At 33.5% G+C, this 17,302-nt stretch overlaps 1 protein-coding gene across 15 annotated transcripts in view; it reads left to right on the forward strand.

Moving 5' to 3' along the window:
* Positions 1-17,302, forward strand: part of LOC128214014 (zinc finger protein 500-like) — a 155,765-nt gene that overhangs the window by 53,713 nt on the left and 84,750 nt on the right. The window contains exon 5 of one of the 15 annotated variants that reach the window (XM_052920192.1): positions 13,975-14,544. The exons of 7 other annotated variants lie outside the window; for them this stretch is intronic. In XM_052920192.1, the coding sequence (XP_052776152.1) occupies positions 13,975-14,171 (197 nt within the window). In that variant the 3' untranslated portion in view covers positions 14,172-14,544. Of the gene's footprint in view, positions 1-187; positions 887-3,560; positions 4,817-5,173; positions 5,409-6,795; positions 8,285-8,865; positions 9,158-10,408; positions 11,937-12,766; positions 12,980-13,974; positions 14,545-17,302 lie in introns of those variants that run through there. 7 more of the 15 variants (XM_052920205.1, XM_052920208.1, XM_052920207.1 and 4 more) reach the window with 7 other exon arrangements.

Below are 17,302 nucleotides of genomic sequence, written 5' to 3' on the forward strand. Positions count from 1 at the left end.
CCTTTTGTTCTTAATTGTGGCATATAATTAAATTGCAAAATCATTCAATTCATTAAATACCCTGGTAATGATTAACTGAAAATTTCCTACTTTTGGATATTTTTCCATGTTTTTCTTCTTCTTTTCTGTTGATAGTCTTGGTAATTGCGGACTCAGTCATGTCAATCTGTTTTTATTACCTTTTCAGAGGGTTCATTTCGTCCATGTACTGTCTGTGGGAGAGTTTGCCAGACCAAATACCACCTTGACCGCCACATGCGCTCACACACCGGAGAGAAACCATACACATGTCAATTCTGCGGGAAAGAGTTCACACAGAAAGGGAACATGAAATCACACATGTTCACAGTCCATTCAGATAAATTACTTTAATATCACTTAAGGCATTGTAAGAGTGATCTAGTGGTCTAGGTGTCCGCCTCTCACTCTCAAAGTGATTTTGTGTCCAAACCTTAACAGGGGAACTTTCTCATGGTTTCTTAAAATGGACTTAAGTACTTATACTTTCCAGGAAACAAGTATCAGCCTTCCTCATAATCAAGCTGAAAGAAAGCTTTGAACATTATGGAATTCAGGGATTAATCTTGCTTGCTAGCAGTCCATTTAAGATAAAAAAAATCTTTTAGAATTCTCAAGAAAGAGAATCACACTCATCAGGTTTTTACAGTCCATTAAAGTGTTATTCATTAGCAGAAATTTTATATGACTTCTTTCAAATTTGTTGTATGACGTATTGTATTGCTATAGTTCTGTACCACACCTCTGCATGGATGCAGTGGATTAGACCAATATTTCATTTAAGTGTTTGATATTTGCTTGTAAAAATGTGCGTTTTTAATCAACTTAATACTGTTTTAGTATCATTTGCAATGTTTATATGTGTATAACCGCCAGTCTATCTTGTGCATGCGTTTCTTGTTGAGCTCATTTAAAATATTATTGGTGTGTAGTTAGATATAAAATTGAAATAAAAATTATTTTTCATTTTTGAATGTATCAATAAAGATTTATATGCAATAAAAATTGTAAATAATGTAATCTTTTGTGTGTGTAACTGTGTTGTTCTTCCCGGCCTTTGTTTAGTTCACTTCTGAGCCTTTAATAAAACCACTCAGTTTATTCCTGTCCTAAATATATCCTTTTTTAGGGAACATAATTATACCAATATTTAAGGAATATTTGCATAATGTTCAATTCAATTGTTTGACAAAATATGCCTAAAAACATAAGTTGAAACCAATGTATGTCAGAAAGACTACATTTAAAGCTTATCATGGTGTAAGAGTCACTTTCATCATAAGTTACAAGACTAATAATAAAAATGATGCTAAAATAAACATAAGAATCAAGAACTACTAATGCAATATGGCATTTTCTTATGTTGTTTGGCAGACATAAAAGCCACAGGCAACAAGGAAAATTGACTGCTAAACAGAGAAACACTTCATTAAAAAAACTCCCAAAAGGGGGAGAACTCTAATAAAAACCTGTGAAACCAAATCAAAGGACTGAAAGTACAACATTAACATTGACATGCTGGTCCATCCTAATATGAATATTCATAAATGTTACACCAATTTGAAATAATTGAATATGGACTTGAATTCCTTGTTAGGCCAAAAAAAAAATATGTCTGGTTCAGGAAACCCGACCGACCCTATTTTTTACCCGCCGACCCTAAACTTTTTTTTCGAAATCGCGGCCGAAAACCGCTCTACTGCGTATTGAAAATTTTCTTTTCTGTAGTTATTGCTCTTTGGGTTAATAGAGCGCGTTTATATCGATCTTTGGGTTAATAGAGCGCACAACAATGGCGGCGCCCATGGCGTGTTCACCAGCCACTTTGATGGCCATAAAACTCCAAAAATGTGAACATGGAGCAGAGCGGCAGGTCATGAAAGCGGTCCAGCATGGTTGCACAGCTTCGGAAGTATTCGAGGAGCTCCAAGGGCCAACCAACCCCAAACTGTTTGCCACCAAATATGAAGCCGCAACTAGTTTAGGCCCGGGCGGAACGTTTTGGCAGGTGAAATGTGCCTTCCTTTGCTTTTGAAAAAAAGATCGAATTTAATATTTGTATTTTTGATGTCTTTTAAAATTAATACCAGAAAGGTACAGGTAGTTGATAAAGCCATAGGAGGTCAGATTTATTTAAAATAAATACTCAGCCAGTCAGATCTGTCATACCTGTATTTTACAGGCTGGGGAATTTTGCTGATCGAGGTATATCCTCCATCGGGGTATTATACCCCGACCAAGGCAGGCATGGCGAATGACCGTCGGACAATTGCCATTTCAAGTGGTTTGGTCCGACGAATAATGAACTCTGCCGGTCCGAATGTCCGACACAAAATTTTATATCCGAATTTTGGTTTATCCGAAATTGCATCACTTCAAAAGTCAAATCGCCGTAAATACGTACATTGCTCTTGCTAAACTAAAATGCAAACTTCCAATGGGCATAATTTTAGTTTATGAATTGATCTAGGTCACAAATCTATGTTTAAAAGTGGCAAGATCGGCATTATTTCATGTAAACACACCACTTTGTCTTTAAGGAATGGTTAAAACCCAGTGACTTATCTTTACAAGATATTTTAAACAAAATTGTCGACAGAAATCTTTAAAAAATGGAATTTTTATAAAATACTAGGTTGTACATGAATCTCTTTTGTGAACTCTTTGTGCAGGTTAGCATTGTACAGAGGGTGACTAAAAGGCATAGGGTACATAAACAGCAAGCATAGAAAAGGAAAATAATGTGAATAAACAAAGATGATACATGGTTAGATAGATTAGATAGATTTATTCGACATAAAAATTGCATATAACATGACAAATACAAATTTAAACATGTATAAACATATATAACATTTATGTCAAGGATAACACAAAAAAGAGTTAAAATAAAACCTTATTTCCATTGTGGTCCTTACAGATAATACAGGGTTGAAATGCTCTGTTATTATGTGGTTAAATGACTGCATTGAAACAAGCACACATCACAATACCACATGCTGGGAGTTACAAAGTGATCTGACTGCTCTGTGCATCGTCTACACATAGACAACATACGTCAAAAAAAAAAAAAAAAAAAAAAAAAAAATGGAAAAAAAGGCCTACCCTCCTAATTTTTTGGGACAACGTTTCCTGAACCAGACATATTTGTTTTTTTGGCCTTAAACAAAAATGGGAATTAACTAGGGTGATCGTAATCTGATTAAGCGCAAAAACAATTAGGGAATGAGCGAAATATTTTAAATTAGGGTTGATGATTTTCATTAAAAAAAAAATTTAAATTAATTTTCCAGCTGGTCCATAGAAACATGTTTAATCTGTTAGTTAAAGCATAGATAGTATTAATACATATTGTGTCTACATTTTAGTATTCATTAGTACTAATTGGAAGTTTCAGAAGCCAGCAGTACATTTTGTAAGCAGATATACATGTTGTATTTTGCCTTGTGCCTATTTGTTAGTCTTTGACATAGAGTGGGCTTGTCCCTGTAGTTTCCATTGTATTATTAATGTTAGTTCATTATTATATTTATTTATTTCAGGCAGAACCAGAAAGGGGAAAATGTGTGAGATATGTAGTAAATGGTTCCCGACCCCTGCTCACCTGAGGATGCATATGCGGGTACACACTGGGGAGAAGCCATTCAAGTGCCCGCACTGTGGGAAAGACTTCACCCAGAAAGGGCATATGAGAAGTCACATATACTCCAAGCATATGATGCTGGAGTAACGATTTGAATCAGGCCAGTGAAGTGCCGCAGTGCGAAAAGGATTTTGTCCAGAAAGGACATATGATAAGCCTTATATATAGAAGGCATATAAGACTGAACTGTGAAATAAGAATATGACAAATCCAAGTGTTAGTGTGAAATTGATTGTTTGTTTTCTTACAAATTTGGAATTATAGTGGTGTTGAAATGTGTGCAACCCCCACTCTGTTTAGTAAAAAAAGTAATAGAGAAACAAAATTACTGCAGATCCTTCAAGAGGTTTTGTTCTTTTAACTGGTCAGTAACGGAAAACGTAACATGATCATAATTTCAAGATTAATTTTATGAGATCTGCTTCAAAACCTTTTATATGTTCAAATCATACTAAAAACATACAAGCATAAAAAATCAATAGTGATGTCATCAAGGTTGTACACATTCTTTTACAGCATTATTTGTTTACTGTATTGTGTATTAAATTTAAAGCTACATTCTCACAGATTGAACGTTTTGACATTTTTAATTTTTTTGTCTTGGAACGAGCCTATTTTTGCTAAAATCCATGGAAACCAGTTATTTAAGACTGCTTGCAAAAAAATTAGAACACAGATTTCGTATATTTCACTTCAAAAATTTATGTTTTATGCATTTTTCTTAAACCGTAAGTAAAGGTTTAAGCCATAAGACATTATTTTTCAAACAAAAATATGAACATCTGCGATCTGATATTTTGTCAGCAGTCTTATATCACAGGTTTGCAGATATTTACGCAAAAATTGCTCTTTCCAAGCTAAAAAATAAAAAAGTTGTAAAAATGGTAAATCTGAGAGTGCAGCTTTAAACATTACACAGCATATGTTAGTTTGTCTGTTTGTCTAAGAAAAGAAGTTGGGGTATTGTCATAGCCTTTGATCAAAGTTGTTGGCATGCAAAAATTTAGGCCATTACTTTTTTTGTAAGATTTTCAACTCAAACTTGGTAGACATGTTGACAGAAGAAAAGTAAATCAGACAAGCGTTTGTGAATTCCCCACAGCTCTCTTGTTGTGTATTAGATTTTAAACATTCCATGTATTTTGAATCTCTTTTGTCAAAGACTATGATGGAAATAAATATTTAACTGCTAACAGTTCAAAGATAATGTATTCTTAGCTGGTTTTGTATTTTATTTATGCTTTTGCTTAGCTTGAGGTACTGTTTTGTTTGAATTAAAATTAATTTGTTTCTATTTTTAAGATGCTATCAAATAACATTCATACATGTAAGATACATGTTCACTCGTACAAGATATAACAACAAATAAAACAGGTTTGGTTAAGTTATGTTGGTGAGGTAAGATATGTTAAACATAACATGAAAGTTCTAAACATCAAGCATATAAATGACATAACATTTCTTTGTGTTCATAAGAAGCAAATGTTATTGTCATGTTAATTTTCTTTCCAGGTAACAAGCAAGTCAAGGTCTGCAGCGTCTGCGGGAAATCTTTTCCTTTCAAGTCGACACTAGACATGCACATGAGAACCCACAGTGGAGAGAAGCCATTCAAGTGTCCCCTTTGTGGTCAACGTTTCACCCAGAAAGGGACCCTGAAGGGCCATATGGTCACTATACATTCTCAATGGAAGCAATGAGAAATGTTTGAGGTAAACGTTTCATCCACAAAGGAACTCTGTATGGTCACCATGCAACATTTAAGGACCAATGGTAGGAACACTGGTCAATCCAGAAAGACTCTCTGAAAGGCTATGTAGGAATGCAGGTCAATCCAGAAAGACTCTCTGAAAGGCTATGTAGGAATGCAGGTCAATCCAGAAAGACTCTCTGAAAGGCTATATGTAGGAATGCAGGTCAATCCAGAAAGACTCTCTGAAAGGCTATCTGTAGGAATGCAGGTCAATCCAGAAAGACTCTCTGAAAGGCTATATGTAGGAATGCAGGTCAAACCAGAAAGACTCTCTGAAAGGCTATCTGTAGGAATGCAGGTCAATCCAGAAAGACTCTCTGAAAGGCTACCTGTAGGAATGCAGGTCAATCCAGAAAGACTCTGAAAGGCTATATGTAGGAATGCAGGTCAATCCAGAAAGACTCTCTGAAAGGCTATGTAGGAATGCAGGTCAATCCAGAAAGACTCTGAAAGGCTATGTAGGAATGCAGGTCAATCCAGAAAGACTCTCTGAAAGGCTATATGTAGGAATGCAGGTCAATCCAGAAAGACTCTGAAAGGCTATATGTAGGAATGCAGGTCAATCCAGAAAGACTCTGAAAGGCCAAATAGTCACCATGCAGCATTGAAGGACCAATAGTAGGAACACAGGTCAATCCAGAAAGACACCAGCCATATGGCAACCATGCAACATTGAAGGATGAATTGTAGGAAGGCAGGTCAATCCAGAAATACACTCGAAAAGCAGCACATTGCCAAGTACATTTTATATGTAAAAATAAATTCATGTTGAGATAAGCTCTTGGCGTTTTTTTTTGTGATATAACTTGCGTTATTAAAGAAATATAAAAATAACTGTGTAATGTTAATATTCATCTAATCATTACCAGGGTACTGTATTTGAATGAATTTGCAATACTACTATACATCAAAATAAAGAACAAATCATTTACAATGTTATAAAATGTGTATCAGATAATAAAAAAAGATGACATTGCATTGTTTTTGTCTGTACTCCTTCAATTGTGTATTGGTTAACAGGTAATACAAAGAATGCATTATATTGTGTACTGTCTATTATAACACACATGGCTTCTAAAAACCGACAATTTGCCGGTCTGGACCGATTTTGACTTTGCTGGACCGATTTTCAGTAACAGAAAACCGATAAAATATTGGTCCGTAAATTGTTGTTGTTTTTTCAATTTTGTTATTCACACATAAGTAATAACCCTTAAAATTGATGGATTTATCATAATTAGCAGGCCAACAAACATTCTAGATAAATAGGTGTGGGCTCTTTGTTTATGTTGCATTAAATTATAGTTCACTGTCACTTCATTTCGCTGTTATATATTTAAGAACATGAATATTAACTCCTGGTTTTTTCTCTGTTTTTCAGGACACGTCTGCAGTGTTTGTGGAAAGTTGTGTCAATCAAAGTTCAGCTTAGATATGCACATGCGAATACACACAGGAGAGAAGCCATTCAAGTGTACTGTTTGTGGTAAAATGTTCCGTCAAAAAGGGGCACTTAAAGGTCACATTTTCAAGATGCACGGCTGAAGGACATGGTCATTCATAATTTTGCTTTTCGTCTGAAAATGATAGTAAAATAGAGTACATGTAAGTGTTGCATTGTGGTTGCTGTTATGAGTATGCTTGGAGGAACATGCTGATGTTGTTAATTTTAATATTTACACCTTAACTTCCATTCCTGAAAATCCTGCCTTTGGGCAATTGCGAATATTTTCTAATGAATGCAACATCTTTGGATAAGTTTGGATTTCAAATACCGCTCACTCATATAAATGTAAATTGAAAATTGTTATTGTTGGAATTGTGTCTGCAGTGTCAGCAGGCCATAAACAAGTTGGAAAGTGTTTAAGTAAAGGATATGTTAATTGTAATGTAGTTCATTTGAACGCAGTTGGGTTGGTTAAAGCAGCGTAGTGTCCTTCAGATTCCACAGACATTAACAAGTCCAACTATGTTCATACCCTGATAAAGCGGGGTGATGTCAAAAGGCACTAAGCAACACAAAAATATAGGAGGTTTTTAATACCATGTATCATAACCCCACAAACAGTATTTAGATAATGAAACAAGGGCTTTGTCATGTTTAAATGTATAAGAATGAAATGAAATTTTTGATGAATGAAGAATTTCATGCATTTATGAATGTACAATGGATAATATAAAGTCAAAACCCGTTAGCTCCATATCGCTTGGCTCGATTTCCTCGTTGGCTCGAAATTGAAGTAAAGGACCAATTTTTTTTCTCCTTGGAATCATTTCCGCTTGGCTCGATATTTGCAAGTTCAAAGTACTTGGATATGGAGCCAATGGGTTTCAATTATTATTTTGGTAAATGGTTTTGGTTTTAAATGGGAACATGTTTTTTTTTAACCAAATATTTGCTTTTGTTAACTCTGTGTCATTTATAAAACAATAGCCAATTGTAAATACTGGGTATTTTTTTGGTTTGGTTAAAGCTAGCCAAAATGCTCAATTATTGGTCAATATTTTGTTCCAATAATTATGTTTGACCAATCCAATTGCTTTCCACAAGCCAAAAGATAACATGTGAATAACTTATCCAGTGGTTTACAATTGGCTGGAGATTTGTATGTTAGTTAATACAGCTAATTGACTTTCCAATGTTAAATGTAATACAGATATTAATTATGTCGTGCCCTCAAAACAATGAAACAAATTACTTTACAATGTTCTATGTACATAAGGTAATACAATATTTTGGCTTTGCAACTTGCTGTGTTCATAATATAATTACCGTAAACATGTGTTATGTTTATAAGATCATATGACAAATGAATTTGCAACATTCATTAGAAAATAAAAAAACTAAAGAGACAATAAAAATATGTCTATGCCATTTTCTGTTCGTAAGATAATTGTTCTACATGTATGTTCATAAGATAATTAAAAATATTTTTTACTATGTCCTATGTCCATAAGGAGAAAAGAGATGTGTTTGCAATGTTCTCTGTACATAAGTTCTACATACATAAATTTGTCTTTGCAATGTTCTTTGTACATGCAGTGATAAAACAAATGTCTTTGCAATATTGTCAAATGCCTTTGGAATGTTCCTTAGGTAATAAAACAAATTTTTTTGTGGTATTTGGTGCTTTTCTATTTTCCATAATTTTTTCTCATTTAGAAATATTAAAATCTGTGGCATGGTCACTGTGTTAAGAAGACTTAAGACAACATACACTGTTAACTTGTATATTTTATAGTGTATCTGACAAATGAAGGATAGCAACTGGTCTTAAGTTCACACCTGTTTTAAGCAGCCACGGAAGTGTCCGTTAATAAATTAAAACATGACTTTTACTATTGATTATCATTAAGTACTTTTGACATTTATAAAAGAATTTAGTAACATACATAATCTGCAATCCAAATTTTATTACTCTTCTGACATTGCTCTTTTATTATTTTTCAGAAAACCTACCAGGAAAGGTCTGCAGTGCTTGTGGAAAGATGTTCCAATCTAAGTTCAGTCTAGAAATGCACATGCGAACACACACAGGCGAGAGGCCATTCACCTGTAATCTGTGTGGTAAAAGTTTCACCCAGAAAGGATCGCTGAAAGGCCATATGGTCACCATGCATTCATAAAGGACTCGCTGAGTACTATTTGTGGTAACGGTTTCACCCAGAAAGGATCGTTGAAAGGCCATATCGTGACCATGCATTCATAAACTTACAAATGTGCGAACATTGTAAGAACGCAGGTTTAAGGTCACTGTGTACTCATGAAGGACTTCTTGTATGAACGCAAGTCAAAGGAACATTGAAAAAACACATAGTTATCTTGCATTAATAAGAATTGATATTTTTCATGTACATGTACAACAAAACATTGAAATGTCAAATGGTTGTTGTACACAAAGAAAGAACGTTTTATTTAAATCACATTGTAAGAATGAGTCTGATAAGGCCAACCTCTAAAAAGACCTGGTACCAAAGAGCTCAAGTCTAAGGATGGACAGGGATGATAAAATTCAGAATGAGTTTTGAATTCAGAAATTATGACTATCATACAAATGTTAAGTTTGTTATTTGCTGGACATTTACATTCGAATGACCAAGAAGTACCTTTAAATGTATAAATGGCGTTGGGGGAAAATTTCAACAGGGTTTTCTGCCCCTTTGCCCTGCTTTGGACATGAATCCATCATACTCTGAATGATTTTATAGATTTGATACATAAACAGTGCATGTTGAAAAAAAAAACAAAAAAGAATGATGCTCATATTTTCTTGCTGTTTTTATCGCCCTGAAATTAATTAAACTAAGACTTATTTGTTGGAAGCAAAGGTGTCTTTATATCATATAAAGACACCTTTGCAATTATATGTTATTGTATTTTCATAAGCAATGTTGTGATATTTTGTGAGTTAGATATTTACAGTATGTGCTCTATGGCTGGATTAAAACATGCATCTTTACATATTATTTTACTTGTCAGTTTATACCCCACACTACTCGAATAGACCACAGATATGAAACACATTTTAGAAATCTGCACACCAGAATCCCTCTTGTATAGACATATTGTATTTCACTATAGGAGAAAAAAAAATAATCCCAAGAGCACCTTTTCGATCTGGTAATTGTTAAATTTTTCTTTTGGAAAACCCCCTTAAAACAATTTAAAACAATAAATTTGGTTCTGAGTTACGGGCGCAGAGTAAAAGGTTACGCCCAAAATTAAAAGCAATTTGATTGGGCGGCAGTATTTATTGAATAGGGAATGACCAATCAATAAATAAGTAACCAGTTTTATAACATTGACTGGGCATCATTATATGTAAAATTTAAGAAAGATGCTTTTAAAATTTACTTACTTACAAGGCACGATACTTGCAGATTATTTAAATGATAATATAACTGCCTTATACGTATGTACATGTTTTGAAAAGAATATATTATCTAAAATATATCTTGGTATAGATTACTAACAAACCGTTCTTTTCTTCCAGAAAATATCCAAGCTAAAGCCTGCAGTGTTTGTGGGAAGCTGTTTCCATCTAAATACGGCTTAGATCTGCACATGAGAATACACACAGGAGAGAAGCCATTCAACTGTATTGTGTGTGGTAAACGGTTCAGTCAGAAGTGCTCAATGGAACGGCACTTGGTCAGGATTCACCCATAAAGGATACCAGTTACTTTACTAACACTGGGATTTGGGTCAATATGGCCCATTCCTAGGAACAACACCAAAAAAGGCCCAGTCTACGTGTATATAGCTGTTTGTTGTATTGAAGCCAGAAGCAGATTAACTCACCCACAAGTGTTCATTGTAAATGTACAGGAAAATGGATTTGAAACATTCATGCGAGGAAAAAGATAAAAAATCAGGTTAAATTGTTGTCAAATAATACATCAGTTTACTTTGCAATGTTCTGTGTATGTTAGATAGGTATTAAAGCAATTGACTGCACTATTTAAGTGAAGACAACTTCTACACCACCATTTGGTAAAATATGTATAGTTTATTTGTAGACGGTCAGTTGATAAAAAATGTGAATGTTACATCTACACCATCAAGGTAGTAAAATATGAGAAGGCTACTTGTACTCCATCATTTGGTAATATATGAGAAGGCTACTTGTACTCCATCATTTGGTAAAATATGAGAAGGCTACTTGTACTCCATCATTTGGTAAAATATGAGAAGGCTACTTGTACTCCATCATTTGGTAAAATATGAGAAGGCTACTTGTACTCCATCATTTAGTAATATATGAGAAGCCTACTTGTACTCCATCATTTGGTAAAATATGAGAAGGCTACTTGTACTCCATCATTTGGTAATATATGAGAAGGCTACTTGTACTCCATCATTTGGTAATATATGAGAAGGCTACTTGTAGCCATCATTTGGTAAAATATGAGAAGGCTACTTGTACACCATCATTTGGTAAAATATGTGAAGACTTGTATGCCATCATTTGGTAAAATATGTGAAGACTTGTATGCCATCATTTGGTAAAATATGTGAAGACTTGTATGCCATCATTTGGTAAAATATGTGAAGACTTGTATGCCATAATTTGGTAAAATATGTGAAGACTTGTATGCCATCATTTGGTAAAATATGTGAAGGCTACTTGTACACCATTATTTGGTAAAATATGTGAAGACTTGTATGCCATCATTTGGTAAAATATGTGAAGACTTGTATGCCATCATTTGGTAAAATATGTGAAGACTTGTATGCCATCATTTGGTAAAATATGTGAAGACTTGTATGCCATCATTTCGTAAAATATGTGAAGACGTGTACGCCATCATTTGGTAAAATATGAGAAGGCTACTTGTACACCATCATTTGGTAAAATATGTGAAAACTTGTATGCCATCATTTGGTCAAATATGTGAAGACTTGTTCGCCATCATTTGGTAAAATATGTGAAGACTTGTATGCCATCATTTGGTAAAATATGTAAAGGCTACTTGTACACCATTATTTGGTAAATATGTGAAGAGTTGTACGCCATTATTTGGTAAAATATGTGAAAACTTGTATGCCATCATTTGGTAAAATATGTGAAGGCTACTTGTATGCCATCATTTGGTAAAATATGTGAAGACTTGTATGCCATCATTTGGTAAAATATTTAAAGACTTGTACGCCATCATTTGGTAAACTATGTGAAGGCTACTTGTACGCCACCATTCGGTAAATAAACTAAAAAAATAAATGTTTTTATTAAGATTTGAAGACACCTTCCAGAATATCTCGACCATTTCTCTTAAATTCCATCAGCTAAGAGATATTAATGACTTACAGCCAATCATTGCGCTGAAGGTTCGGAACTTTTTTAAAGTTAACAATGAGATTAATGACATTTTTGTTGACTTTTAAATGTGAAATATTTGATGATGTGCTCACATATAATATATGTTAATATAAATAATTATAGCTGCATACCTTGTAAGAAATACAGCAGATCACATGCATATCCATTAAACATTAAACTTCCAGAGCAGTATCAAATTCAAAGTTAACAATAATGATGTTAACAATGTTGTTAACGAAACTTTAACAAAGTTCTGAACAATCGGCCCTAGGTGCATCTTTTTTTCTACATTAAAGTCCTCTTTTAAATACATTGATAAATCAGAACTATTTACTGTTTAATTAAGGTGTGAGTTACAGATACATTGTACTATTGGTTTGGGGCATTTTTCAGACATATTATCTTACAGTCAGTGCATGCCTATAATGACATTGTTGTTAACGTGGTTTATAGGTCCGTGGTGCATGTCATCACATACAACTTATGATATCATGATTCAGGTTATTGAAAAGATCTTTTTTTTCCTTGCAGAAGATTTGCAAGCTAAAGCCTGCAGCGTTTGTGGGAAGCTGTTTCCGTCCAAGTACGGCTTAGATATGCACATGCGAATACACACAGGAGAGAAGCCATTCATATGTTCTGTTTGTGGCAAAAGCTTCTCGCAGAAAGGAACTCTCAAGGCACATGTCTTTTGTAAACACCAAAGTGCTTAAAGCCAAGGTCATGGTAATGTTAATTATTTTTTATATGGAAACAGACTTTTATGGACTTTATATACATGTAACTGGCGCATATATCATTTAACACTCAAATTATTTTTTGACGTTAATGAACAGTCATATTAATTGTTAATGTGTGTTATTCCTATATGAAAAGAAAACATTTACTTAAAAATAAATGTGTATTTTTGGTGTAACCAAACAGATATATTTTTATTATGTTTATTTTTGTGTAAATATTTTTTTGGTATTTACTAAGCACTCGAAGAGCATTTATATTCTTTACATCATTACAAGGTTTTTACTTCTAAAAGAGTAAAAAAAATGTGTATTTATATTAAGTGAATTGTGTGTATATTTATTTCACAAGTAAAAACTCCAAATGATAAAGAATAAGAAACCGTAATAAAAGCGAAAACTAAGACTTTCTCCAAGTAAACAATAAATAACAACCATGGTTTTTATACACATATGTATGGAAATGTGAATTGTTGTTTTCTTGTATGTTAACTATGTGTTTTAATGTTTAGTTATAGTTTATGTAGATTTTTATGTGTTGTAATTTTAAATGTTGCATTGATAAAATAAAACTTGGACATTACTTTATGATTTTGTCTTTTTTCGAAACATGACCATTTTAGTCTTTGATCTGTATTGTCGAAATTAAGACAAAAAAATTGATGTGTTTTTCTATGGTCTGTTTTAGCTTTAATTTTTTATTTTATTTCTTTTAAGGGACTATACACCAGATAATACCATTGCAAAAAAACAAGAGAGAAAAAAGTTGACTTTCACATGCTAAATATACGCATTATAAATTGGGAAACCCTTTTGCGCTATTTATAAGCTGTGTAAACTCACTAAGACAGCAACAAAATAGTATATATTCACGTGGAATGATGTTTTATTGGCATTATAATTAACGCTCATAACGAAAGTTCTAGGCTTGTTTTGAGGAAATACCCTATTTGTTTTTGATGGTCCCTGAATTTAAGTATTTTTTTATTTTGGCCATTTCAGGTGGAAAAAAGAAGTACCCATGCAAAGTTTGTGGGCGGGCATACTTTAATCTAGAACTTCACATGAGAATTCACACAGGTGTGAAACCATTTGAGTGTGAATTTTGCGGCAAGAAGTTTAATCAAAAAGGGGCGATGAGGGCACATGTCATCAGTATCCACTTGAAAGAAGAAATGAATTACGCCATCATGCAGTGATAGTGTTGAATAATATATTGATGGCCTCACTTCAAAATGCCAAAGCTGAATTTTTTCTGTTTCTAAATTTTTACATCACTAAAATCATTAAGGCGAGCTGCATCTTACTGCAAAATGCAGAATAAATAATCAATTGAGAAAATGGTGTTGCATCATGTGATCAAAATGTCGAGCAATGATTGGACATCTCACAGAGAAGCAAAAATGCCAAACCTTCAGAAATTGTAAATACAATAACTGTAACTTCTGCATTTTGTAAAAAAATGTGTGAATCACACACAAATTAAATTACCAAGATTAAATACCAAAAACTTTGCTACTGAAACATGGATTATTGTAGCTTTGAAATTTGGAAGTGAGACCATCAAATTATGTGCATGTAATGAAGTGTGATACAAATGAGTGTGAATTCTGTGGCAAGAGATTTAATCATAGAAAACACATGTTAATCCTTCCTACATGTAAGTAGAAAGATATACTGTCATCAAGAAATGATTAATATTAAAGTGTTAAAAAATACATGGACATGTACTTGATATAGAGTGTGAACTTATACAAATTAGTGTGAATTCTGTTGCAAGAGATTTAACCAGAGAAGACACACATTGTTCATTCCCACATGTAAGGAGAGAGATATTCCATCATCAAGCAATGATAGAGACTTAAGTGTTAGATAGAACATGTACTTGATATAAAGTGTGAACTTGTACAAATAAGTGTGAATTTCTGAAAAGATGTTTATCCAGAATGGAGCCATGAGAGAGAACGCAAGAGGAAGAGAGTATTATTTTCTAGCATGAACAATGATAAGGTGAAAATTGACATACATGTACATGCACATGTACTTAGGAAGTGTGAACTTATACAATTGAGTGTGAATGTCTGAGAAGAGAGTTAACCAGCAAGGAGCGATGAGAAAGTGAGCACATTTTGTTGGTGTTCAAATTAAAGGAGAAATTTATTCTACAATGAAGCAGTGATCAAATATTGAGTGATTTATGCAGTAGGGCCGGTATTCATAAATTATCTTAAGTCATTTTCTAACTTAAGTCATTTTCCTTATGTATCTTTCTTATCATATCTGAAATACTTTATTTTCAATAATTTAGTTGTGAAGAATAACAGTTTAAATATAATGTTGTGAAAATGATAAGACGTGTAGAAGCAGTCGATAAAACATTGCAAAGATGTGAATTTAGAGAAAAACATTCACTACCCGGTAGTTATGTATGCAAAAAAATAACTTTTGAAGTGAGTCAAGTGACAATGTGTGAATTTAAATATATTGCATTGATTAAGTTCAAATGAAAACAATGCAGAAATGCAGGTAGACATATTTAAAAAAATGCGAAATACACCCATTAGTCTGAGGCGTGAAATATATCTTGCAGTGACGAATAGAGAGGTAAAATAGAGAATGAGTAACTGTGATTTATGGACAGAAGCAATGACCATGTTTAGAATGTATGTCATTAATTCAAATTTATGTTGTGAACATGTTTTGCTTTGTTGAACATTATAAGAATATGCATTGTATGTTTGATTAATACAATATAACATCAAAATATTTCACCAGTGACATTCATAAATATGTTAATAGTTATTATAACATTGTTAAATATGCCATTTTCATTTTAACTTGCTTTTTCTAATGAAAATATTAGCAAGCTTTTTCATCATGCACTGCACATTGTAAATATTGTTATTTTAAAAGTGTTATTTTGTGTACATAATTATGCAGCTCAATATTGTTTTACAAATACAACTATTGTCCAAAATAAAAATGTGTGTTTCTTTTATAACCTTACATTACAGAGAATATACAGAAGCTCAGTAATAAAAGAAATATAAATGAAGACTGCGGCACAATGTTAAAGGCCTAGTTTAAGTAAAGTCTGTCTTGTGAATAGCTAGCTGACTAGCCCATGTTTTATGACCCTGATGCAACAGAAGGGTACCAAATTCCCTGTGTATTGTTTATTGGCTTATTGACCTGTCGCCAAATACCAGGTACAAGCAATTATTTCGACTTGTCGAGAATATTTGGGGGAGGTTTTTCAGTTAAACGATTGGATGATGCAAACCATGTGCTGATATTTATTTACAAAATATACCGTAATCACATTATTGGTCAACTGATTGTTTCATGGGCAACAAGCGACTTGTAAATTGTCATTAAGGGCTGTTTTCAAGGAAAAGGGGCTGCAATGGTTATGCTTTGATCAGTATTTATCGATATTAGGTGTGATTGATGCCAACACCCGAGTGCAATAGAGAGTTAGGATCATCGGTTGTCCGGTTGGTGCAGTGGTTAGCGCACTTGCTTCTCTCCTAGGCAACCCGGGTTCTATTCCCAGCCTGGGTGCATGTGAGTTTGGTTTGTGGTCACCAAGCTGGACAAGTGGGTTTCATCCTGATACTCCAGTTTCCCCACAACATAAAACCACACTCTCGCATAAAATCGTGCCAACGAGAGTTATTAATATAATGTTGCAATAACTTGTTTCACAATCGTTGTAAAATAAATAAGTTTAAATTAAGGAACAATCATACCCCAGATTTTTGTATGGGTAACTTACTGGTATCGAACTTTAATCTAGGCCTTTAATGCCCAACATAAATTTGTGAGAGAGGCACAAAACAAGGGTATACACATTTAGCTTCCACAACTGGGTACTTTTTTAACTGTAAGCGCCCTCTTCAGTTGTCTTATATAGAACATCAATTATGTTGTCGTTGTTGAGGTTGGAAATTATTGCTTTCATGCATTATTCTTTAAGAGTGATCCTTCAAATAATGGGTTTTAGTTGTAACTTTGATAATCTTAAATCTAAAACAGTCACAATGGCAACATTGTGATTTTTTTTATTTCCTCAACGTTGTGTGTAATTTTGATAATGGCTGTAATCAAATGCACTCAAATATGTAGCAAAATAATGCAACTCTGACAAAAAGATCATTTCAATTTACGACTTCAATCAACTTAGATCTTTATTGAATTCGGTCCCTGATGCCAAGTAAAGTCAATACATACGCCTGTAAAGTAGTTCTTTGGTATTTTTGTTGTTGAAGTGTTCCTGGGGGCTGTTTCAACCAAGGTCTTATTTGATTTAAGTCATAAAATGAAATTA

Source organism: Mya arenaria, chromosome 13, assembly GCF_026914265.1.
Source record: "Mya arenaria isolate MELC-2E11 chromosome 13, ASM2691426v1".
NCBI lineage: Eukaryota > Metazoa > Mollusca > Bivalvia > Myida > Myidae > Mya > Mya arenaria.